This window comes from Ictalurus furcatus, chromosome 16 (assembly GCF_023375685.1).
Source record: "Ictalurus furcatus strain D&B chromosome 16, Billie_1.0, whole genome shotgun sequence".
Taxonomy (NCBI): domain Eukaryota; kingdom Metazoa; phylum Chordata; class Actinopteri; order Siluriformes; family Ictaluridae; genus Ictalurus; species Ictalurus furcatus.
Window position 1 is genome coordinate 12,067,902 of NC_071270.1, and position 26,683 is coordinate 12,094,584.

At 39.4% G+C, this 26,683-nt stretch overlaps 1 protein-coding gene across 1 annotated transcript; it reads left to right on the plus strand.

Annotated features, from left to right (window-relative positions):
- The first annotated feature begins 5,430 nt into the window (after positions 1 to 5,430).
- On the plus strand, positions 5,431 to 26,099 carry ilk (integrin-linked kinase). Its single transcript, XM_053645570.1, has 13 exons — positions 5,431 to 5,577; positions 7,205 to 7,379; positions 17,023 to 17,188; positions 17,697 to 17,792; positions 21,643 to 21,739; positions 21,852 to 21,935; positions 22,616 to 22,701; positions 22,856 to 22,965; positions 23,394 to 23,521; positions 23,707 to 23,828; positions 24,223 to 24,322; positions 24,416 to 24,546; positions 25,547 to 26,099. Exons 2-13 carry the CDS (start codon positions 7,291 to 7,293, stop codon positions 25,694 to 25,696), a joined length of 1,359 nt encoding a protein of 452 aa, XP_053501545.1. The 5' UTR covers positions 5,431 to 5,577; positions 7,205 to 7,290; the 3' UTR covers positions 25,697 to 26,099.
- The last annotated feature ends 584 nt before the right edge of the window (positions 26,100 to 26,683 follow it).

Below are 26,683 nucleotides of genomic sequence, written 5' to 3' on the forward strand. Positions count from 1 at the left end.
TTTAAGACAAATACATGCTTGATGAAATTGAAGAAAGTAGATCAAATCTTTTCTATAAACCGGTATCAAGTAAAGATTTCATTTCATTTCACATTAAGGATTTTTAATCCACAGGTTGAACAAGATGACTACAGAAGTAAAAGAAATACAAGGAGTGTGTTTTTCTATACAAATTAGGTAACACCTAATGCACATAAGAATTAGATTACATTTACAATTAGTTATTTACATAATGGCAGTAGTAACAAACATTTTGCAGTGTTGCAATATCCTCATCTTTTATGTATGTCTGTGCCAGGCACAGGAAGAAGCTGTCTTCCTGTTGGCTACACAGACTGAAACACCATCATCTGCCCTAGAAATACTACAACGTGGCAAACAATTTGAACCTTCACTATTTTATTTAACAATCTTACTCTGACACTGCCTATATACAAGTAAAATTCATTAATTCAGGCAGAGCTGCTCAAGGAATTCATGTTTCACTTGTAAAGCTTGAGCACAAAAAATGTGGCACCAATAAATAGCACCTATCAGTAGTGAATTGTCTGTTGCCTAATTTTTATATATCCATTGTCTAAATAATTTTGATCACACATTAGTGTTCAAAATAGAAATTTGTTGTTAAAAACACAACATTAACATTATAACTTTAAGTTAAAAACTGGTACAATTAAAATACTCCACTGGTGATTCCACTAATTCCATTCACATATCTAAACAAAAATTGTATATAGTATAATGAACACTGTATTTGATTGTATTTGTTTTAAATAGTGTATAAGAGATGTCAATGGATGACAAGGTTCTTTTTCATAGTATCATTTTGGTATCATATCAAACAAAAAATATTATGGTATTAGGACAGGAGTGGTTTGTTTCGCATATGGTTCACTGTCAGTAATTGATTTTTGATGTAAATATAACCTACAAAACATTAAGCAGCTCAGTTCTGTAATTTAAAATGACTACTATTGTAGATACAATACAGAATTTATTAATGGTTAAAGCTACTCTTTGTTCTTTAACATGAAATCAGTTTACTATGCCAAATCTTTTGTTAAAAGAATGGAACGAAAAAAATATAGCTGAAAGCAGTGATTAAAGGGGGCCCAAGCACTTTTTGCCCCAAGTCCTTAGCGATGGAGGAAGACCAGAAACCAGGGGCATTAGTTGGACTGTTAATTATTATGGGGCTGAACCCAGATTCTTCTCTATCAAAAAAAACCAAAACCTTTTAAATACATACTCCTAAACAGACTGTTTCCATGCATTTTTTGTATGTGTGGGCTAGTTGTTTAAAAATGCACAAAAAGTTGGATTTATCATAAAACTTACCTTGGGTATTATCACTGCTTGCAGGACCATGAGACTGATAAATTATAAAACTTTTTGGCGATCTAACACAAGACTATGCAATTTTTGGTGCCGCTAGACAAGGGGAGGCACAACTAAGCTATTAGATCAGTTTAGCTGCTAGAGTGCCATGAAAAGTATGTTAGCTGTCCTTATGCTCTGCTCATATCATGTTCATGTAACTTGGAACTCATATAGACATTTACACACCTTGTTTTCCTGCTCAGCATGAGAAGATGTTAGTGTTTCAGTTTCAACCCCATTACTGTTTTTTTTTTCTTTTTTTTTAAATCGGCATATATCCATTTTTCCCCTCACACTAACTCACTGTATGAGCTACCGATATTACCCGTCAGCCAATAAGACACAAGTATTTCCACGTATTTTCCTCTAAACCAGGTGTAGGGAACCTGTGGCTCACAAGCCATATATGGCTGTTTCAGTGATTTCTTATGGATCAACGGTGGGGGTGTACTCACTTTTGTTGCCAGCGGTTTAGACATTAATGGCTGTGTGTTGAGTTATTTTGAGGGGACAGCAAATTTACACTGTTATACAAGCTGTACACTCACTACTTTACATTGTAGCAAAGTGTCATTTCTTCAGTGTTGTCACATGAAAAGATAGAGGACATCCTCCTCTGGCTGAGAGAGAGAGAGAGAGAGAGAGAGAGAATGAATATGTTAGTTATCAAACACTGTCTAACAATGAGTGGAGGCTACAGTGGAGGTGCACTCCTAAACGCACGTGCACACACACACCTTATACTCTGAATGCAAGCATTAGTTTAAATTCACTGATATGGTAGCAGGCCAAAAAGATTTATTATAAGCATGAACATTTGAATAATTATTAGTGACATTAGGCTACATTTAGCTGACAGGACACGGGCTGACTTGCGATGCATGGTGGCCCATTAGGAGGTAGTTTATAACACTGCAATGCGTTAGCGTCGTTAACACATAACTGGCTATCGCAAACATTACATGGAGCATAACATTAGCTGGTTTCATGGCTACAATGCCAGCTGCCTCAAACAAACATAATATAGGACCGGCTTTCAGGTGCTTCGCCAAATTCCAGGTGTTTCCTCGCTTTGTTTGAAATGAACGATAGCATCGGTTGCACACCGGCTTCAGCGCATCAATTATATGTTCGTTGTCAGCCGCCTGGGCGCACGGTGGCTTAGTGGTTAGCATGTTTGCCTCACACCTCCAGGGTTGGGGGTTCGATTCCCCCAGGGATTCCTCCGGGGTCGGGGGTCCTCTGTGTGCGGAGTTTGCATGTTCTCCCCATGGTGCAGGGGTTTCCTCTGGGTGCTCTGGGTTCCTCCCCAAGTCCAAAGACATGCTTGGTAGGCATGATTGGCATGTCCAAAGTGTCCGTAGTGTGTGAATGTGTGTGATTGTGTGCCCTGCGATGGATTGGAACCCTGTCCATACCCCGCTATGCCCCGTGCTCCCTGGGATAGTCTCCAGGTTTCTCTGTGACCCTGAAGGAAGGATAAGTGGTATAGAAGATGGATGGATGGATGGATGTCATCCACCTTGAATGAGAAGTATTTCCATATTCCATACCACTTTTCCTTTCAACGAGTCGGGTGGAGCTAAACTTCTATAGTTTTTCCCGTGTGCTTGTAGGCGTTTTTCTTCTTCTTCACCACTTGTGGCCGACTAAAACACTTGCGCGTATTTGCTGCCCCCATCAGGTCCGGAAGAATTGCAACCTCGGTACCTTCATAACAAGCGGTACTAACGCTTCTTCAGAAAAACAAGTACCGTCACGTTTTAAGAATGTTGGTACCGACTTGGTACCGAAGTATCAGTTCTCGTGACATCCCTAGTCTGCAGCCAAGAATGGCCAGGTCAGGTTATGCCCCTGCCAGAAACCACTAGATCACCATAGAATGCTTTATCAGCAATGAAGCATTCTATGGGCTGCCATAGACTCTCATGTGTAACTATATTTATTTATAAGAAGAAGAAGAAGAAGAAGACGAAGAAGAAAAAGAAACAATACAAAATAGGATAAGGAATAAGCTTTGTAATAATATAGTAATGTTTTCAATTTTGAGACTGATAACAAGCTTTCAATAAGTTTCAATAAGCAGAGACAATAAATGGTGTATATTCTTGCAAAAGAGCATTCCATACTATTTGCTCCTATAATATGAACTCAATTCACTTTCATTGTCATTTTAAGAAATATAAAAACAGAAAAATGCTCTATGACAGTGTGAGATTTCCTATTCTGAATCCCAGTGGTCCCCACCCCGGGAGAGATCGGAAGAGGGGTGCAAATTGTTGTCAAGAAGAAGAAAAAAACACAGAGTACCCAAATGATGCTTGTCTGTGTAATTTATTGCTTTTCACATAGAATGTGCATAAATGAAAAACCCCACGTTCCCTCTTCACTTCCTGAGACAACTCGTTGTTCCCGAGTCATATTAAAGATTCATTCAAAATGAACACTTGATGCCAACTTAGCGACTTTTCAGACCCCTTTAGCGACTTTTTTTTTTTGCAAAAAAATAAAGCACTTAGTGACAAATCTAGCGACTTTTTGGACAAACCTAATCAAACTTTCCAAATGTCTCCAGTACTGTCCTGCAAGTGCGAGGTCTTGCTTTCCCGCTGCACTCTCACCTCTCTCTGTGTCTGCTCTGTTCAGTGAATGTCTGAGAGCCTGAGATTTAACAATGTCATGGATAACGAGACGCGCCCTTCTTCCCAATTTACATCAATCTTATGTGAATGTTTTTAGAATGCAAGACGAATGTAATGCAACATGTTTTACATGTAAAATAGTACACGGTATTACAGCCTAGTTTTCTGTTCAAAATAATTATAGTGTTCAGAAACATTTTTGATCATTCATGTTCCATACCTGTCCGTTATATAGTTTTATAAAAGTTATTTTAAAAAAAGTTATGAAAAGTAATTTATAAAGGTACAAAAACACAAAATAAAAAATATCTATCTATCTATCTATCTATCTATCTATCAAAACAGATTATAGATTAGGTTATATCAATAGATTTAATATAGAATAGATAATCATTTACCTGGTCTTCTCCAATGGGGGGAGAAGACTTTTTTAAAAAAAAAAAGTAATGAAAAGTAATTTAATAAAGTACAGAAACACATTTTTAAAAAAAAATATATATATATATATCCATCCATCCATCTTCAACCGCTTACTCCTTTTCGGGGTACACCCTGGACAGGGTGCCAGTCCATCGCAGGGCACAATCACATTTTATATATATATATATATATATATATATATATATATATATATATATATATATATATATATATATACAAAACAGCATCGCCCTCTGATATATATATATATATATATATATATATATATATATATATATATATATATATATATATATGTATACGAAGACGTACAGGAACCGCCTTTCTGTGGTAATGAAGTGTTCCCTCAAACAACAAAACAGCATCGCCCTCTGTTGGGAATCCGCTAAAACCGTGCCCTCTGGGGAGGAATTTCAGAAACACAGGTCCTGTGTTTCCTCCACCAGAGTTATCTGAACAGATGATCAGAATGTGATGGGGGTGAGTTATGTCGGAGAGGCTTCGTCATAAAGGTGTATATATATATATATATATATATATATATATATATATATATATAAAATGTGATTGTGCCCTGCGATGGACTGGCACCCTGTCCAGGGTGTACCCCGAAAAGGAGTAAGCGGTTGAAGATGGATGGATGGGTGGGGGAGGAGAGAGAGAGAACCTCTACTGTATCCTATTCTGAAGGCTGATTAAAAACTCAATTCAAACAGGGAAAAAAAGCAAATGGTGTATTCCTGCACAGGATCTCTCACACCATGTGCTCCATCAACATGAAGTGAAGACTGCTTTGGTTTTTTCAGGTTCCCTGTGAGCGCCTTTATGACGAAGCCTCTCCGACATAACTCACCCCCATCACATTCTGATCATCTGTTCAGATAACTCTGGTGGAGGAAACACAGGACCTGTTTCTGAAATTCCTCCCCAGAGGGCACGGTTTTAGCGGATTCCCAACAGAGGGCGATGCTGTTTTGTTGTTTGAGGGAACACTTCATTACCACAGAAAGGCGGTTCCTGTACGTCTTCGACCAGGGTGTGGACAGCGAGGGTTGGGGTCTGTCACGCTGTCCTTTCTCGTGCCTTCATTCAGCCAGAGCTGCCACTTCAACAGGTATGGACTTTGGTTCATATTTCATTTCTTTGACAAGGCTACATTCAAACTTTCCGTGTAATAATCCCCACTGCTGCGGTGTTCTTACCAACGCTATGGCGCTGTCTCGCTAACGACCTAGCGCTGTCGGCTACATGGCTAGGGGTTAGCTCAGTGAAAAACGCTAACTCGCTGATATTTGTTATTATCCCAGAACTTATGGAGTTTTACTGAGAACGAGTAGTTTAGTTCTTTTTCTCTTGGTTTATTTTCTTTTACAGTATGCACACTTTAAAATGTAATTTAACTAAAGTAAGAGACGCTGACTTGTCTCTCTCTCCCCTGTGGTTTACTCCACCGCTAACGTCGCCAGTCCTGCTAACAGCTTTGAACACATCAAACACTGTGGAAAAACAATCTGCCGGGATGTTTCCAGCTTTAAAACATATATGTATATATATATTAGCTAGAAAGATGCAGTACGGACACTTTAGCAATTTCCACCCTGTTTTTATTGACGTGCAGATCACTCTATTTTTCTTTACCTTATATGAATGTAGGTGGGCTTGTTGTGACGTCATCGTGCTGGATTTCTAGTCCACTAGTCCCACTTTCAGTTTGATTTGTATTTTAATATAGACATAAAAATGCTTTCCTAACTTGGAAGAGGTTTAGAGTGGAGTAACTCAGAGGTCATTCATCTTCTGCTTCCTTCATAAATGACAGTGCATATAAATAAAACTGTAAATGGTGTGAGTTGACATTTTTCCTTTGAGTACTGCAGACTAGGAATTTGTCTCTAACCAGTTACATGGTATATTACAATACTGTTATCATGGACATGTCAAAATAACTATTACTATTAGCTTGGCGGTTAAGGCTCTGGGTTACTGATCGGAAGGTCGGAGGTTCAAGCCCCAGCACTGCCAAGCTGCCACTGTTGGGCCCTTGAGCAAGGCCCTTAACCCTCTCTGCTCCAGGGGTGCTGTATCATGGCTGACCCTGTGCTCTGACCCAGGCTTCCTGACATGCTGGGGTATGCGAAGAAAAGAATTTCACTGTGTATATGTGATAAATAAATACCTATTATCATTATTACTTAGGTAGACTATTTTAGAATCTCCTTAAATAAAGAAGGTAGAATAAGGTCAGCTATCATATTCCAAGCTATCCACCAGGAAGTAATGTAAAGTAAACAAGTAGTGAGGTGGGACGGTAAGAAAAAAAATATGAACGTGATTTCAGGATGTATTTGTTTTCTTTTTACCTTAAGGTTTCAAATAGAATAATATTAAATGCAGTAAGAGTACAAGTATTAAATTATTTGTTTTGATTGTCATTGTCCCTCGCATTGCGTAGTATGTAAAAAGCCTGGGCAATGACGATGAGAGCATCATTAGTACAGTGAACTCGATTGTTACTCGCAGCAGTTCATTTTTAAATCACTCTTTATTGTTCATTACATTTCTCATCTTGCATAAATGAAACATCAATGCTGATAACATTGTCATGTTAACTCTCTAGTTATTGGCACACACTGCGATGTACTGCCATTTCTCTAAAATGCATTACTGTCCTATTATAGTGCTTTATCATGTTTTCCCTCGCTGATGTGAATGTCTTACTCTCTTCCACCTGGGTGCTTCAGGTAGCGCTGCATCACACCCCTCTCCCAGGGCACTCCTGGTAGGGGACGAAGGATTCCACTAGCCCGAGGAGACATAAGGAGCCACAATGGACGACATCTTCACCCAGTGCCGAGAGGGTAACGCTGTAGCCGTCCGCCTCTGGCTGGACAACACAGAGAACGACCTTAACCAGGGGTAAGTTCACTTCCAGAAATATCTGAAATGTTGCCAAGCATTAGCGAAAATCAGTGGAAGAGTCTTAGAAGTGGCCATAAATTATCGTTCAGTATCTAATCATTTCTTATTTGTGGTGAGGCTAAATCATGCTATGGATCCGTCGAGTACGGCTTTCGAAATTGCCAGATTCGACCGGATTTTATAGCTTGTGAAAGCAGGGCCGCCGGAGCACCAGGGACGAGCTGACACGTGACCTGGCATTTTTTCGACTACTGGGGCAATGACCCAGCACTTCAGGTGATAACAGACAGGTCTGACACGGTTGAAACTTCTAGTTCAGCTGGAGGGTGGAAGATTTCTCCTAAAGGGGATCTCCTACGAGCGATAAAGGGTTAACCGTGCCTTGACGCTCACTGGCACATTAATAATCAGTATCACTAACGTTTCAATATTTTAAGTGCCATATGCATATATTCTGTATTCTGAATCGATTACAGGAACAGTCCTCAAATGACATTCTTCAAATAAAGTTAGTTAGGCTTGCTGGGTAAATGTTTAGCGAAACAGTTAGTTACTTCAGTGACGAACAGCCTACTGCAGAACGTGAACATGTCTCCGTTTTTTTTTTAACGTACTTTAGAATGAGTGCTATCTAACTTTGTGAACAAACGTTTTGCTGTAGCTCCTGAAAATATAATTATTCATTAAAACTTGTGTTATGCCCTGTTATTCTATTATAATCAGGCCCTGGCTCCATGTAGCACTAAAGGCAAAATACATAGTTTGCAGTATTTGTTGTGACCCATGATATCTAGTTTAAATATAATTAATAAGCCAAATTTTATTAAACATCATCAAAAGTATCGAATTTTGCCTCACCACTTTTGGAGTAGTGGTACCACCCCTGTGTGAAACTATTAAATTTGTCTGGATGCATTTTTAAGTCTGTACTTAAATCAGGCAGGGTTTTTGTCATGGCTTGTTGCTTTGGCATTCCACTCTCAGTTGTGTCATTGTTATGCCATGTCTTTTTGTTTTTTGAAGTACAGGTAATATTTTGCCATCACATTTATCTTTCCTGTGTGTTTCGTCTTAACCCTAATCAGTCCCTCCAGGATTTCGTGATTTTGCGATCGCAGAATCAATGCAAAATCAAGCAATCGCCAGAATATTTCGAGGAGCTTGCAATTTTTCTAAATTACGACAGGTTTTCTGCCAATTTGGGCCAAGACGTGACATGTGATATCATCACAACGTGCATGTAGCCAAAGCCCTCTTCAGTTCACGTGCGTCTAACATGAATACAGCTAAAAGGTCTCATTTATCAACAAACATCACTGCAAAAGACTGTGCAGAATAATTTCCAGCAGTTGTAATTTCGCCAATTCAAGTAATTTTCTGGGGGAAAAAAAAGGACAAAAATCTACGCAAATTTTGAAGAAAAAAAACGCAGAAAAATCTAGCATTTTTGGCCGCAGCAGTCACAAAAAAAAAAACTCTGTGAAATCCTGTACAGACTGCCTGATTTGTTCTGGTTCTGTCCAGTTTTAATCTTAAGGTTTAGGATGGTATGTCCTCCGTTTGGAAGGTGTGGTGGGGTAGTGTAACCGAGTGTGATGGGAATTGTAATGATTCACATTAAGAGTCATTATTCGAGTAAGTTGGTACTAGATTGCAGTTCACTCTCCTCTGGAATGTGATGGCATTAGTCCAGATGTTTTAGAGCAGCTTTTGATTGCTGGGTAATCGTGTGTGCTGAGTTTGCCCATGCCTTACAACTGCTCTCACAGTTCTTCCTCTTAGCAAGTAAACAGTACAAACCCGCCTGTTCAGATAACTTACTGACAGTTAAGTTAAATCATTGGTGCAGTGTAAGCCTCTTTGGAAAGGTGACATAGTGGAAAAAGCCGTGCACACACTAGAGTAGAGAAATGAAAGTGTGTCCCTATATGGTGCAGAGATGTACAACATTTATCCATGACTCCATGTTCCAGACAGCTCCTCCAGCCAAACAAACGAGGCTGCGTTGGAATGCGTAGTGATATCATTTTAGGCGCTTAATCCAAGCAGATCCCTTTCATTCTGAATGTAGTATTTATGCAGACATCTGGGCAAAAGTTCATTCTGATTTTAGCTTTGCAAGGCTGTTGCCAAACAGTTTTTTTTTTTTTTTTTTTTTTTTTTTGAGAATCTGTGCTGGACGAGGAAAACTTAATACGATTGAAAAAACCCCAAAACAAAACATAAGTGCAGGAAAGAAATGTTTTAGTAACACTCCCAGTGGGCAGTTGTAGCATGCTAGAATGTTGTCATCGTCTGATGGGTGGATCACAGGCAACAGCATGTTTGTGGGATGCAACACTTCTCCGTTCATAGTGTAGGCACAGTCACGTGACCTAAGGTTGAGAAAAATCGTCACATCCGTTGTAGATTCTATCTAGGCATTTCCTGGACACTTCGAACAGTTAGTCACTGAGACAATCGTGCAATCAAGCCAGTTCTAATGATCAACTGAAACAGACTGATGAATATTAAAGATTTTTATTGGTCACATATACAAGAATCATTAATAAGACTAGGTTTACTTGTTTGTTTTTTTTGGAATTCAGCCATGTATATTTTGCAGTGTGACTAACGTAAGGGATGTGTCACATTACATGTTTCTAGCATTTATACTGAGTCAAAGGTGGGAGGGGGGAGGAAAGCCAGACTGCTCAGGAATGGCAGGGGCAAATAGTTTCCATACTACAATGAGATCACTAACCAGAGCATTCTGACTTGAGCCACACCAGTGCTCTGTCTTCTTCTCTCTCTCTCTCTCTCTCTCTCTCTCTCTTTTTCTTTGTGTCTTGCACCCTTTCTTCCTTTTACACTCTCCTTCACTCATTCTTTCTCTACATGGTTTCCTCTTCCAAAAATACAACAGCTACACCCAAGGGTTTTGACAGTTATTGGTATTCAGTGTTCTCTCGCTTGTCTGTAGCGGAGATTATAATTAAATCATTTTGCAACTAATCATAAAACATGGCTGTGTCCCCCCCCCCCCCCCCCCCCATGAAGCATGTAAAGTTAATTCTCAGCTTTTTGGGGCTATAGAAAGCATTTACATGTCATGACCCTAAGCTGTTGTAGGAGGGGACGGGAAATGGCAATACACTGAGACTGCGTAAATGACCATACCAGCTTTAAGATTTCAGTTATAGACTGATCTTATCTGAGAGCTAGCAGTAGTCATATTGAGGATTTTTATTTATTTATTTATACTTGATTGTCTGAAATACTAAAGAGGACTGCTGTAATTAGCATTACAATGATTGATTCAAGGTTTTTCCCCACGGAGTTCTCTTGCGTTTATATTAGCTGCACATTTTGTGGTTTGCATGCAGGAAAATAACTTTGGTCAGAAGACCTCTGTATACTAACCCATTACTTAATTTGCTTCCAACAGTGCCAGTTTGGTCTGTAGAATCAGCAAAGAACCTAAATTACAGAATGTCTCCACTTTAGGTAAAGAGCACCGTTTTGCATTTGTATTGAATTGACACACTCTGAGGTTCGCATGGGCTCCTCTCACATCCTCTTTCGAATACTGCTGTATGCTCCGTATTATCTTTAGAACCTGACTCAGAGTACTGTAGTATGCAGGGGTGCACAAATCATAAATTCATTAACTAGCACACCAGGCAAGTAAACGCTGCAGTGTGCCATGTTTTGGTTGCTAGGAAATTGACTAGGCTATAAAGTGGTAACTGATGTGATAATGTATGGTGACCAAGTTTGCTAGTTAGGTGCATTTCTACAGATTAAGGGAAACAAATGCATTTATGATTATCATTGTCTTCAAGCAAAGTTTCTAACATAGCACGTTGTGTTTGTGCCGTAGACAAAAAGTCAGCAAGTCGCTGGTCAACATTTCATCGCTGAATGACTTTTGGTGTTCTTTCCTCTCATCGCACATATAACATATTCTTCAAGTCTGACTAGCAGCTTGATTTTCTGTCGACATGTTTAACTGTGAGGTGACAGCGTATTGTACTAGCAGGAGAGTTGTACCACGGCTTTGCACTGAACTTCATTTTGCTCAGTTTTGTCAGTGTTTCCACATACCTACATGTTCCTAATTCTGAAAATCATGCCTGTCATCTGTGCACACGAATGAATCTGCTTAGTGAAAATGAGCGTCATGTGCATGTGCTATAGTTCCACATCGCAGTACTAGGGCTGGGTGATGTTGCACAACAAAAATCCTCGATTTATTTATTTTTTTTCAACTTTATGAAAGATTCTCGATTACGATTTGAATTGTTTTTGTTCTTACATAATGCAATTAAAAAATTACACAATTATGTTTTATTTATTGGAATGGACAGTAAAATGTAGATGTGAAAAAAAACAGCAGCATGTGTAGCAAATAGTGCAAACAATGGTTATTTTAAATAAAGAACATTTTAAGAAAGGATATTAACATTATTAACTTTCTACTGTTTGCTGTAGATGGCATTATAGATGCATTACTTTTTATAGATGCAAAAAAAACACTGAATTAAACTACAGTCCTAAATGAATAATATATATTCTGGTGTGTGTCTGTGTGTATTGGGTTCTTTTCAGCCTCATATAATTGGACAAACAGTTATGTAAAGTTTTAGTCTGAAGTTTGTTTGTAACACTCAGATTGTGGATTTTATTTTAAATAAACGATGGTACTGAAAGTCGCCCCCCCCCATCTGATTAATCGGAGAAAATAAATAAATAAATAATCGGCCAACTAATCGATTATGAATATAATCGTTAGTTGCAGCCCTACTATTTATGCACAACTTGGTGCACCCTTCTTTCTCGACAGAGTAAATGGGAACCATGGCTGCATCTGAAATCGCGTACTAAGCTACTACAGAGTAGGAGAAAAGCAGTACACCAGAGGGGTAGTATGTCCAAAGTCTCAGTAGGTGAGAAACACCCGGATGGCGTACTGCTTCCAGTGAGATTTTTGAACTATGCAACCGATGGATACTACACGAGTCAAAAATTCCCATAATGCAACAGGACTAGTGCGGACAAGCTCAGAAAAAAATGGTGGAAGACAGCGTGTCAGCTCTTTTTAAGTATTAAATCTTGGTTAAACAGGACTTGTTTAACAATACCTGAATAAATTGTTAACTAGTTGAAGGTTTAAACAAGAAAACAGTTGTCATAGCGTTTGAAACGTTTTTTTGTGATCTCCATCATGTCTTATCCAGCCAAGCTAACAGTAATGAATTTGCCTCAGCCTGTTAACCCCGCCCACATTACATAACTAATTCAGTTCACTTTCCTGATGTGCATTTTGCAGTTAGTGTGGTTGCTTAATCTTAATCTCGTGGTCCCTTTAATTTGTGTGTTTATGATGACATCGAAGGTCACCTGACAATTCTAACATGGCGGATGTAGTATGTCCGGGATTGTATTCATACTACACACACGTACTGTCACAGTAGTTGATTTCCGACACAGCCCATGTCTTTCGTGACATGAAATGCCACCGGAACTGAGAATTCAGCTTGGGGTATTCTTCTCAAATCAGAGTTCCTTCCCCGTTTACGGAGTGACGTCAAATCAACATGACTGTGCACAGCGTTAGAAATAATCAAAGTAAAACCTCTTACCTTTTAAATATAATATTATACAACAGCTTTAATGAGGTAAATAGATTGTGACTCCATGAGTTTGTGTATTTCTTAGCACCTACCTGCTTAAACTGCAAATCAAGCATTTATGTTCATTCTGTGCCATGAAAATGTACTGTACTTTTTTAAAAATGAAATAAATATGAAAATATTAGCGGTTTATAAATATTATGTAAATAAAATATATACATCTAAACCGAACCAAAAAGTAACACTCCCAAATAGCAAATAAAAATAGACATTCAAAGTGAATAAAAAACACTACAAATAACACAACAAAATTTGTCAGCGATCGTTTTCTAGAGGCCGCTCTTGTACTGTATAATGACAGAAGACCCTTCTCAGCCGCTCCCGCAACCCGCCATCAGGAAAACTATCAGTGTGGATTTTTGCAAAACCGATCAATCGGTCGACCTCTAGTGAGAACACTTGTCTTGCCTTTTTTTTTTTTTTTTTTTTTTTTTTTTAAAATAAGTGGAATGATTATACAGAGATTACAAGAGCCACTCTGATACACGAACCAACAGATCGCTTTTTTTTTCCCCTCTCCCTTCCCCTCCTAGGAGGAAATTTCCTCTGGTCCACAGCTCTGAGGGAAGTTATATTGTGTATTGTACACAGAGAAAACAGTTGGCCCATCATGTCAAACATGTGTCTAAAGATAACAATATTAATAAAATAATATAGTGTAAAACAAGCAATAATTTAAGTGGACATTTTAAAAAAATCACCATTGTCACTCGTCAGGTTGTGAGCAGTCCCAAATTTCTGTCAATATAAATTAAACTGGCATATGTAAGGCGTTTAATAGTCCTGCATAGTTTCACTCAAACTAATATTTGCGCATTCTGTCAGTTGGCTCTTTTACACCCTCGGGATGGGTGGTAATGATGTGGGTCTTTGGACTTCACATCCTTACAAGGACAAGAGAGTGTCTTTCTAAGAACAGCACAACACCCACACATGCTAAAAAGGCGAGGGAGGGGTGGACGGGAGTATTATTTCCTATCTTTCCTGCTTGTTTCCCTAATTTTGCCCTTTCTGTCTTCGATAGTGACAGTCTTTTCTCCTAGCTGTGTGATAATGACACACTTCTGCTGTGATGCAGCATATCTAGCTTTCAGAAGGAAACCAGACAGAAGTTGTTGGTTTTTTTATTTTTATTTATTATTTTTTTTTTTTAAAGCTTGTCTTGTTGCTTGTGTTAGATTTATTTTAAAGATACTACTTTAAACCTCATTTTGAAAGGCTGGTTTGTGGGGGGGTTTGGGGGGGGGGGGGTCATGGTGTAATGCAGAATGAAAAACACTAGCAGCTGTCTTAAGGGTATCTGTGCTCAGTAGTAGCAGGAACTCTGGAGCCCAAGTATTTTCATTATTGTAATAAAATTGCTCCTTGGGTAGAATTACTGTGGGACTACTAATGAAATACAGGAGTATCCTCCAAGTCAGTAGCAATGATTTTTTTTTTTTATTGCGTTTGTAACGTTTATTCTTCCTTTACTAATTAGTAGCTGTAATTAGTACTGCAGCTGTACAGTTAGTATGCTGGTGTGCAGTACAGCCACAGTGCTGATATCAGCATTCACTGCAACATTCCCATCTTTACTCTGACTGTGAAAAAGGAAATGGATGGCCTGAGAAAGAATCCTGCATTCAAATATAAATAAAGCCTGGTGCTGAGTGAGGGAGCATGTAATACACACACACACACACACACACACACACACACACACACACACGGGGGAGGGAGGATGCGCTGCAGACAGCAGAGGGCCAGTTAACTACTGTTTATATTTAACCCGATGAGAGTGCCTTAGAGACTGACAGCTGAGACTAGGATCACCAACTGTGTATGGAGAGATGGTAGAGCTGTCTGTGGCCAGTGAGTGTGTTTTTTTTTTATATATATATATATATATATATATATATATATATATATATATATATACACATATATACATATATACACACAGTATCTCACAAAAGTGAGTACACCCCTCACATTTTTGTAAATATTTGATTATAACTTTTCATCTGAAACCACTGAAGAAATGACACTTTGCTACAATGTAAAGTAGTGAGTGTACAGTTTGTGTAACAGTGTACATTTGCTGTCCCCTCAAAATAACTCAACACACAGCCATTAATGTCTAAACCGCTGGCAACAAAAGTGAGTACACCCCTAAGTGAAAATGTCCAGATTGGGCCCAAACTGTCACTATTTTGTGTGGCCACCATTATTTTCCAGCACTGCCTTAACCCTCTTGGGCATGGAGTTCACCAGAGCTTCACAGGTTGCCACTGGAGTCCTCTTCCACTCCTCCATGACGACATCACGGAGTCGGTGGATGTTAGAGACCTTGTGCTCCTCCACCTTCCATTTGAGAATGCCCCACAGATGCTCAATAGGGTTTAGACCATCACCTTCACCCTCAGCTTCTTTAGCAAGGCAGTGGTCGTCTTGGAGGTGTGTTTGGGGTTGTTATCATGCTGGAATACTGGCCTGCGGCCAAGTCACCGAAGGGAGGGGATCATGCTCTGCTTCAGTATGTCACAGTACATGTTGGCATTCATGGTTCCCTCAATGAACTGTAGCTCCTCAGTGCCGGCAGCATTCATGCAGCCCCAGACCATGACACTCCCACCACCATGCTTGACTGTAGGCAAGACACACTTGTCTTTGTACTCCTCACCTGGTTGCCGCCAAACACACTTGTCACCATCTGAACCAAATAAGATTATCTTGGTCTCATAATCCATGTCCTTAGTCTACTTGTTTTCAGCAAACTGTATGCCAGCTTTCTTGTGCATCATCTTTAGAAGAGGCTTCCTTCTGGGACGACAGCCATGCAGACCAATTTGATGCAGTGTGCGGCGTATGGTCTGAGCACTGACAGGCTGACCCCCCACCCCTTCAACCTCTGCAGCAATACTGGCAGCACTCATACGGCTATTCATTGAGGGAACCATGAATCCCAACATGAACTGTGACATACTGAAGCAGAGCATGATCAGTATGCATTATTCCAGCATGATAACGACCCCAAACACACCTCCAAGATGACCACTGCCTTGCTAAAGAAGCTGAGGGTGAAGGTGATGGACTGGCCAAGCATGTCTCCAGGCCTAAACCCTATTGAGCATCTGTGGGGCATCCTCAAACGGATGGTGGAGGAGCACAAGGTCTCTAGCATCCACCAGCTCCGTGATGTCATCATGGAGAGGTGGAAGAGGACTCCAATGGCAACCTGTGAAGCTCTGGTGAACTCCATGCCCAAGAGGGTTAAGGCAGTGCTGGAAAATAATGGTGGCCACACAAAATAGTGACAGTTTGGGCCCAATTTGGACATTTTCACTTAGGGGTGTACTCACTTTTGTTGCCAGTGGTTTAGACATTAATGGCTGTGTGTTGAGTTATTTTGAGGGGACAGTAAATTTACACTGTTACACAAGCTGTACACTCACTACTTTACATTGTAGCAAAGTGTCATTTCTTCAGTGTTGTCACATGAAAAGATATAATCAAATATTTACAAAAATGTGAGGGGTGTACTCACTTTTGTGACATACTGTGTGTGTGTGTGTATATATATAATATATATATATAAGTTTTAAAAAGCCTCCAAAAATAAGCGGTGGTATGAACAGTTTGTATAGAGATTAGGTCAGATTAGGACATTCAGATGAGTCAGTTACCTAAATTGGTAAAAAAAAAAAAAAATTAGTAGTGAGTAGGACAGGCTCGCACCAGCAGTCCTGGATGTGATGTGTACTAACTTGAACACATGAGCTCACCACAGCATTCAAAGTTTCATTAAAGTACTGGGTATAAAACAGCTGCACCGTAACTGTGACACTGGAATATGAATATGCAATAGATCCTACAAATCTACTGTATGGTTTAAATATTTCTTCAAGTCACGATGTGACATCAAGTACCGGTCATGTACTGATTTTATCTGACTGTAAGGCTTCTCTGTGTTTGTGTCTCAGAGATGATCACGGATTCAGTCCACTGCACTGGGCGTGTCGGGAAGGCCGCTCCAATGTGGTGGACATGCTCATTATGAGAGGAGCCCGCATCAACGTGATGAACCGCGGAGACGATACACCACTCCACCTGGCTGCTAGCCATGGACACCGTGACATTCTGGGCAAGGTTTGCAGAATCATTATACATGTACATATCCCTGTATAAGGTAGTCCAGCATGTTTTGGGTAAGGTGTTAAGATTTGCATCGAGACAAACAAAAACATATTCACACATGATGAGAGCAAACATAAGATGTCTGGTAGCTTGTTCCTTTCTGTGAGTCATAGATAAAGAACCTGATGATAAAAACTGACCATTAACCACAGTCAGTATGTCCCCGAACTGTTCACACTAAAAAAACCACAAACACCCATACCCTCTGCACTACACATGCTTATTGCATGTTGTGTCAAAAGGTTAGCATTATTAAATCTGAAATATTACTGTTTTGATTATGTATTGAACCCTGTCATGTAAAGTATAAACATTTAAAGTTGTATAAAAGCTGTAGAACAGTATTTGTTTATAGAACAGTACGTTTCTGTTGCTTTAAGACCCTGTTATTGGCTGGCTTAAAAATGACATTTTTCATAGTGTGCAGAGTGATGTGTTGTGTTTTATACTTTTTATTCAGCTAATCCAGTTCAAAGCTGACACCAATGCATCCAATGAACATGGCAACACCCCGCTCCACTACGCCTGCTTCTGGGGCCATGACTTGGTCGCTGAGGTGAGTTTACGCCTCCCCCTGTTGGCCATGATAGAGAACCACAGCGATTTAGGTACAGGCATGTTAATCCACACACATGCATTGTTCTACACACATCTCCCTGAGCGAAAATATGTGTTCAAAGAAGTCTTGGTTAAAAGCCCATTTACCAAGCCTATATACAATCAGTTGCCACCTAATTGGGTACACCTACCTTCTATATGATTTGCTCTTTTTTTTTTTTTTTGGTATATTCAACAAACTTTTAGTTTAGCAGCATACAGTTAGAACATAATACCACATATAATACAAAAAAGCTATACACGTGTGTAAATGCAGTTTTAGTACAATACAGTCAGTGTGAGGATGAGGTACTGCAGTTCTAGTAAGTGTAATCTTGATGTTTGCATATAATCACTGGGTAGGGCATGTGGTGGCAGGGCTTTGGACACGGGTACCAGATGGTTTTGTTTGCGTTCAGTGCCAGATGTTTTCTCCACACCACCTTATCTTATCTCAGTTTAATCTTGCCTTTTATTCTATCTGAACTTATTGGCACTTTTATAGAGTATACATAAATATAACTGAATTTGTAAGCATACAATTACTATATATAAAAAATTTGTTAGCCCCCAACAACACTTCCGTCTGTTTCCTTCATCAACTGAGATAGGACCATGATGTTCAGGTATTGATTACACACCTATCTTGTTAATCCATCTTGTTATAGTTCAGTGTTAGGTGGTTTGTTTTTTTTGTTTTTTTCCCAAGCATAATTCAGGTAATATTTTTCTGTGCATAATTTGTGTTAATTGACTTCCCATATCAGTGATCCTTATGGCCATGTCACTGGTGAACAGATCTGAGAAGACAGCTTAGACAAAGATCAATCCTAAAGGCATCCATGAAATATGCATTAATGTCTTAAGTGTACCGCACCTGGATTAGGTTTATCAGGCATACTGGTGACCAGGCCACCCATGTAAACGGGGCAGCCTTAGTCGAAGTAGAGAAGTGGAGTCATTTAGTGCTCTCACTAACTGCAAGATGAAGGGTGTGGGTCAGATGCAGTGCAGTCAATGGAAGCTGGCTGCGGGAACGTCTTGGGTTGCTTTTGAACTATGCTTCGGGTCATTATCCAGCTGCACTGTGAAGTGCCATCCAATGAGTTGTGAAGCATTTGGCTGAATCTGCGCAGATACTATAGCCCAATACTCTTCGGAATTCATCCTGCTACTTTTGTCAGCAATCATATCATCAAGTACAAGGAAACCAGTTTCAGTAGCACCCATAAATCCCCAAAGCATAAGGTGGGAAGTGGTATATTTCGAATCATCAGCAGTTCAGTCCATTTTTACCTTTACATCTTGTGGTGAACCCTCTGTATTTACTTTGGTCTTCTCTTGATTGTTGACTTTAGGGACTTTAAGCAAGAGCTGCAAATGGAACTGCGACAGCATTCAGGAATTGTATTGCGCATGTGCAACTTTAACTGCTAGTTCATGACATTCTAATGTAAACTTCTACTACGGGAGGTACAGCTGGTTTGCCGTTGTCATTACAGCATAACAGATTAGGCAAGAAAATATGTTCTATGGTATATGACATTGATGTAATTGCATCAGTATATGATTGTACCATTAGTCTTTTATTTAATCTGTGTTATGTTTTAAACTTAACTAACTTTAATTTTCTGCCAAGAAATTCATTTAGGCATTGGTCTTTCTCCATGTAATCAAGATTAAAATGGCGAGTACTGTATCGCTTACATGGTAAATCTAGGTTTTTAAACCTATTGGCATCATACAAGAGTAAAAACTCTTATGACAATAGATTATTATTTAATGCCAAAAGCAATCATTCTCTTGCTTTTTTAAAATGACTTTTTTTGTATTTCAATAAATGACTGATTGCTGCATTGTGCCGTCTTGTTTATGGTTGCTTAATGATTTTTAAGTTCTCAGCTATGGTGGTGTAACTGTTCACTTCCTGTCACCGTAGCCGTTCCATTCGCAGCTGCTGGTTAAAGTCCCTTTTGACAGATACGCTTAGGGGTTTTACTTCACCAGGGAAATAACTTTTGAATGGCCTCAAAGATGTTCTGGCAAACTGCTCAGCTTCTCAGGAAGGGGAGATAAGACCATGCCTAAGTTTTGCTGAGGAAGTGTGGGGGGATGTTGACATCTACTGGTGATTATTGTTGAGCGATGGAAGGAGCAATCTGAGGATATTGTCAAGCCATTGCACATACCCTCCCTTCACAAGGCAGTGCCAGCAAACTCTGCTTTCGAGTCAATCTCTGTGACTGGCATTACTTCGGCGGTTGTAAACATTCTTAGCAATGAAGGACAAGGCTGGAGTTGTGTGGATTACAAAGCCTCTTCAAGCTTGCATGGAGATCTGAGGCTGTGTCTCACAAACTGTGATGGTGGTCTCTATTTTTAAAAGAGGGTGTGTTTCAATTATAGGGGAATCGCACTCCTCAGCCTCAAGGGAAAAGCCCATGACCGGGTTCTGGAGAGTAGTTGAACCTGTGATTCATGAGGTATGCAGGTTCTGGCCAGGCCATGGAACAATGGACCAGCTCTTTACTCTTGCACAGCTTTGTGTGAGGTTATGGAAGTATGTTAATCAAGTCTAATCAAGTGTGTGGATTTGGGGAAGGCCTATGATTATGTGCCTCATCATTTGTTGTGGGAGTTACTCAAGGAGTACAGGTTATTGGGTTTGCTTCTACATGTGATCTCTGTATCGTGCAGTGTGAGTTGTGTCCACATTTTTGGCATGAAGTGGAAACCATTTACGGTCGGTTTCCATTTCCATCAAGGGTGTGTCTTGTCTCGACTACTGTTTATGGTTTTCATGGACAAGAGGCAGCCATGGTTGGAGAAGTTTGAAGTATGAGGTGGGTAAGAGGTACCATCCCTGTTATTTAAAGATGATATTTTCTTAGCACCAACTGAAGTGGGTTGCAAATCAGGACCTCTTAATCCAAGACCATGGTTCTCTCCCAGAAAAGAGTGTTATGCTCCCTTCAGGTGTGGGAGAGACCTTGCTCCTGTTGTAGAAGTTTAAATACCTTGAGATTGTATTAGTAACTAATGGAAAGAGTGTGTGTGAAGGACAAATTATGAGGATTATGAGCTTGCTTCCTGGTCAGCTCCCACTAGAACTGTATCCGGCACATTACACTGGATGGAGACCTCAGGGCAGATGGAGGACCCATTGGAGATATTATCTCATAGTTAGCTTGGGAACTTCTCGGGCTCCCGCAGGAGGAGTTGGAATATGTATTCACGGATTGGCAGGTCTTAGCTGATCTTCCCTGCATTTTGCCACCATGACAATCACCAGGAAAAGCTGAATGAATGAATTATTTAATTAATTAATACCCTCTACCCATTATAAGTGTTCCGTTTCTGACCTCTTCAGGGCTGTTGACTGGATACTTTTAGCTTTCAACCTAGCAGTGTTTTACTCAACAATACTTAACCTGATACTCTCCTACAAGTGCAACATCCACTAACATGCCAATGGAATATGGTGGTTCTTTTCTACTGAATGATGAATGGAGAGGGGGATGATGTACATACCAACAAATAGCCTACAGTTAGTTACTGTATACCTAGTACTGCACATGTATTGCAGGTTAACTAATTAATTATCCAATGAGGGTAAATAGAGTACGAGTTGTACCTAATGAAGATTTGAATACCGAAAGAATGAATTGCCTTTTGTTAGTTTTTGTTTTAGTTAGTTAGTTAGTTTGTTTGTTTGTTAGTTTGTTTCTTTTTTTATTAATTTTAATACATTCTTTAACTTGCTCTTGTCAGAAGTACCTCAGTTTACATTTCCCTTAAATCCCCTTCAGGACCTTGTCAATAACGGTGCTCAAGTGAGCATCTGTAACAAATATGGAGAAACACCAGTGGACAAAGCCAAGCCACACCTCCGTGACCATCTGAAAGGTGATGAATCTATTTGTGATGAACTGCAGAGCTCATTAGACACTGAAATGCATTATGAAACAACATATTGTAGTATGTAGGTATCACTTTAACCTAAATATTGTTTGTTCAGAAATGGCTGAGAAGCAAGGACAGAATTTGACCAAAGTTCCCTTTAAGGACACCTTCTGGAAGGGCACAACCCGAACACGACCACGTAAGCGCTCGCTGTGTGAAAAAATGTGGAAAGTATGTATGTAGGATGTACTGTATGTGTATTGTTTTGCTTTGGGTTCTTCCTTTCATGGACTTACTTGGATGTGATCTCAGTAAGAGGTCTAAATCATTGCATTTTTAATGAGCAAAATAAAATTTAAAAAATGATTGCCAGTGTAAACACTTTATACATGTGATCGTGTATAGGGCAGTGGTGGGTCAGTGGTTAAAGGCTCTGGGTTACTGATCAGAAGGTCAGGAGTTCAAGCCCCACCACTGCCAAGCTACCACTGTTGGGAAGCCCTTAACCCTCAATTGCTCAGTTGTATAAATGAGAGAAACGTAAGTTGCTCTGGATAAGGGTGGCTGCCAAATGCCATAAATATAATGTAAATGATATATACTGGAAGCTCCTGAGGTACAAAGTAGATGAGGGAAAAACTGCTTATTTCCTATTACCGTTGTGTTTTTATTTGTTTGTTTGTGTGTATGTATGTGTGTGTGTATATATATATATATATATATATATATATATATATATATATATATATATATATATATATATATATAATATAACTTATATAACTTTATATATATATATATATATATATATATATATATATATATATATATATATATATATATATATATATATATATAAAACTTCATTTATATCTATAGGCAATGGTACACTAAACAAGCATGCTGGCATTGACTACAAGCAGCTCTCATTTATGGCCAAGGTCAATGAAAATCACTCAGGAGAGGTAAGTGCAGTTCTCTGTTGTAAAATTGCCCATTGTAATCTGAATCTTTGGCTTTGTATTTTTTTCTTTTCCAAAAATACAAATAATCAGACTTTTTAAAATTTCTATGAATTTTTTTATTTTTGATGATGATGATTTACTCCCTTGGTGGTAGTTGTGGAAGGGCCGCTGGCAAGGGACGGAAATTGTGGTGAAGGTGCTCCATGTTCGGGATTGGACCACCAGAAAGAGTCGGGACTTTAATGAGGAATACCCCAAACTGAGGTATAAATACACATTTTCTAGGTAGCCTGCAGCATCTATAGGAGGAATTGGGGGTGCAGAAACACACAAATCAAGTCAATCTACAGATGATGCAAAGGAGCTCTTGAAGGTGTCGAATGTTTAATCTTTGCTAATAGGACAAATTTAGGATAAATCCTTTTATATTATATTTATATAAATATTATGTGTAGCAAGTATTCAAAGTAGATGGGTATTCATAAGGATTACAGTGCCATACAAAGACCTCCAATTTTGTTCTCTTGTACATTTTCAGTCATTTGTTCCATTTCTGGCCTACATGCTCTAGGCAAGTTTGCCTTAGGCAGAAGCTAGAATGTTGATCTTGATATTTGACGTTCTATCGAACAAACCTGCACTTAAATGTTTGTCTGCAAGCTGTCGTGTGTGTGTGTGTCACCCTGCTGTAGAATCTTCTCCCATCCCAATGTGTTGCCCATGTTGGGGGCGTGTCAGTCGCCCCCTGCTCCACACCCCGTCATCATAACACACTGGATGCCGTATGGCTCCCTTTACAACGTGCTCCACGAGGGCACCAGTGAGTAAAGTTTTCTAAACACACACAGTACACAGACAATCCGACACAAAAACAATAGAGGTTTTTGTCTTCACAAAGTGCCGTCTGTGTCTCATGTTTAGCAGCACAGTTTTATGTTGTGATTATGTGGACACTATGTTGTAAGAAATATTATGACTTCTAATCAGTTTTTGGTCTCACTTTAGACTTTGTGGTGGATCAGATGCAGGCGGTGAAGTTTGCGTTGGACATTGCATGTGGGATGGCCTTCCTTCATACACTGGAGCCCATGATTCCACGTCACTATCTCAACAGCAAGAGTGTCATGGTAAGCATGCAGTCTGCACAGAACAAATCATTTCTTGGTCCTAATAGTGCCAGTATATTTGATGAGGTCTGCAGTATACCAGATCAGGAAGTGTCTAATATTGAATCATACATAGAGAATCACTGGAGTTTGTCTCACCATCTAGTCCTGATTTTTACTTCTATCACTTTTTAATCTAGTAGCAAGGCAGGCTGTTGAATATTATGTCCAGTTGCCTTTAACACATGTCCAGTTGCCTTTACTCTACTACTGGCTCTACTACTAGACATTTAAAATACCTGACCGCCTGATCTTTTTTTTTCCTTTCTGTATAACGTACCGTCTAAATTACTTATTACATCGCAATGCTTTTATCTTTTTAATTCTTTTTTTTGACAATGATTCCATTGAACAGATAGATGAGGACATGACAGCCAGGATAAGCATGGCAGATGTTAAGTTCTCTTTCCAGTGTCCTGGCAGGATGTATTCTCCAGCATGGATGGCCCCTGAAGGTACCCTCCCTTTCACTAGGCCTCCTCTTTAAGCCCTATTTTATGTGTTTTGTTTGTTTACCTGATGTCCTTTTTTTTGTGTGCCCCCACCAGCTCTGCAGAAGAAGCCAGAGGAAATTAACAGGCGTTCTGCAGACATGTGGAGCTTTGCTGTGCTGCTGTGGGAACTGGTCACCAGAGAGGTACCGTTCGCTGATCTCTCCAACATGGAGATTGGCATGAAGGTAAGCGAGTGTCGCCACCTTCAGCCCGTGTGTTTGTATGAGTGTAAGCTTGGGATGGTACAGTTAACATTAGAGATGCACCGTTACTAAGTTTCTCAGCCGATACCGATCACCGATTATTCAGAGTTATATCGGCCGATATCGATAGTTCTGCTTTTTATACCTTCTTTTAAATTAATAATGATTAATTTAAAAGAATTCTGAAAGTAATGCAGATTGACTCGACGCCGAAACATCTGCGTTGTAAAATTTACTTCCAGTGTAAAATTTTAGCAGTACACAGATAACAAACTGCAGTTTTGTATTCATTCCACACAAGAGACGACATCTTTACACACAGCATGAAATCGATGTGTTTTCCCGCCCTCTTTTGATTGACAGGATATATTCGGCCCTGATTATAGGATGGTTTTTAAACTATTGACCGATAGCCGAAAGCCGGAAAGATAGCCTTTATCGGCCGATACAATTATCGGCCAATACATTGGTGCATCTCTAGTTAATGTTTATCCATAAGGTTTTTATCTAAACAAAACGGGAACAATATTTTCAACTTTAACAAAAAGATTAGTAATGACAAATCACAAAAAGGCACTTTTTAACGTCTTTGTTAAGCAAATAATGTGTGCAAACATTAGACCTTGTTTTCTGCACAAGATTAACATTACCTTTTGGGATAAAAATGACTATTTTGAAATCTATTGTGTTTTTTGTTAACTGAGGTTGTTTGTTTATAGATGTTGGTGAGGACCACGCAATAGTTATTTAGGGCCTGTTGAAGAACATTGAAGGAGGGCGTACTTTCTTTTTCCCATGATCGTATACTGGACTCTAGTAGAATTTTTTTGCCCTTAAAATTTGTCAGTGTTTGTAACAAAATGCTTCCTGTCAGCTTCCATTCTCTTCATTTTTATTTAAACCTACGCATGATTTTTTTTTCTGTTTCCACAGCTTATTTGGAATTTATTTTTCATCCTTGCCTTATTCATTTGTCCTCCAGGTGGCACTAGAGGGTCTGCGTCCCACAATCCCGCCTGGCATCTCGCCCCACATCTGCAAACTTATGAGGATCTGCATGAACGAAGATCCTGCCAAGAGACCCAAATTCGACATGATCGTGCCCATCCTGGAGAAGATGCAAGACAAATAAAGAGCCCTGGCTGTTCTCTCTCTACACTTCTTTCTACAAGTCCCCTGCGCATAAACAACCTCCTCACCCTCTTCATATGCTGATTTGCACCAGTATTGCCTTAAACCCGCCATTCACCAAAGTGCTCTGTCACTGTAACCTTTCAGCAATGAAAGCACGTTTGTACTTTGTACGTGTCGGACTGTTTAGTGTTATCCTTGCAATCTCTCTTGTACTGTTCTTTGTGACACACAATCAGTGGATGATTGTGTATGTCTGGCTGTACGTATGTCTGCTCTGTGTGAGGGGTTTACGGAGACAGATAGGGAAGTATTTAAATGCCTCTTAATAGCCATAAATCAGCGTGTTGGTGATGAGGAGCATGTGACACAGTGAATGTACTGTAACAACGAAACTGTACCATCTAACCACTAGTCCCTGTATGTCATTGTTCATCATCACTGTCCTTCCTGGGGGCCATATTTCACCATTATTCACTGTGCTTGAGAAGTCTTTCTTTAAATTGTCATTTGTAAGTCTTGCAATGCATGTTTCTTAACCTTTGAGGCAAAGGGAGTATTCCTGTATTAACTCCCTGCAAGAGAAGTATATATGCAATGAATATTATGTATTTGATCAAATATACCATGTTAGTCTTATTCCCCACTTTTAGCAGTCATCCATTAATTAAGTAACATTTGTATGTGTGCAAAAAGTGTTTCCTGCCATATCTTAAAAAAAAATAATTCTTTTTTTTAAGATCCTGTACTAAACAAATTGAAAGACTTGCAACATCCAATAGCTAATGCTAGTTTTATGCCTTATCATGCAACTAGTTACCAAATAATGAAATTCCCAAAGCATCTTGGTGGTTAACTATATTAATGTATGATTGCAGTTATTTTAATGATAAGATTTCCTGTTGTTTCATGTTTTGGTCCAGGCTAAGAGAAAAGTGGCATTTTTTTCCCCCATGCTATGAATGCATGACTTTTGCCCTATTTCATT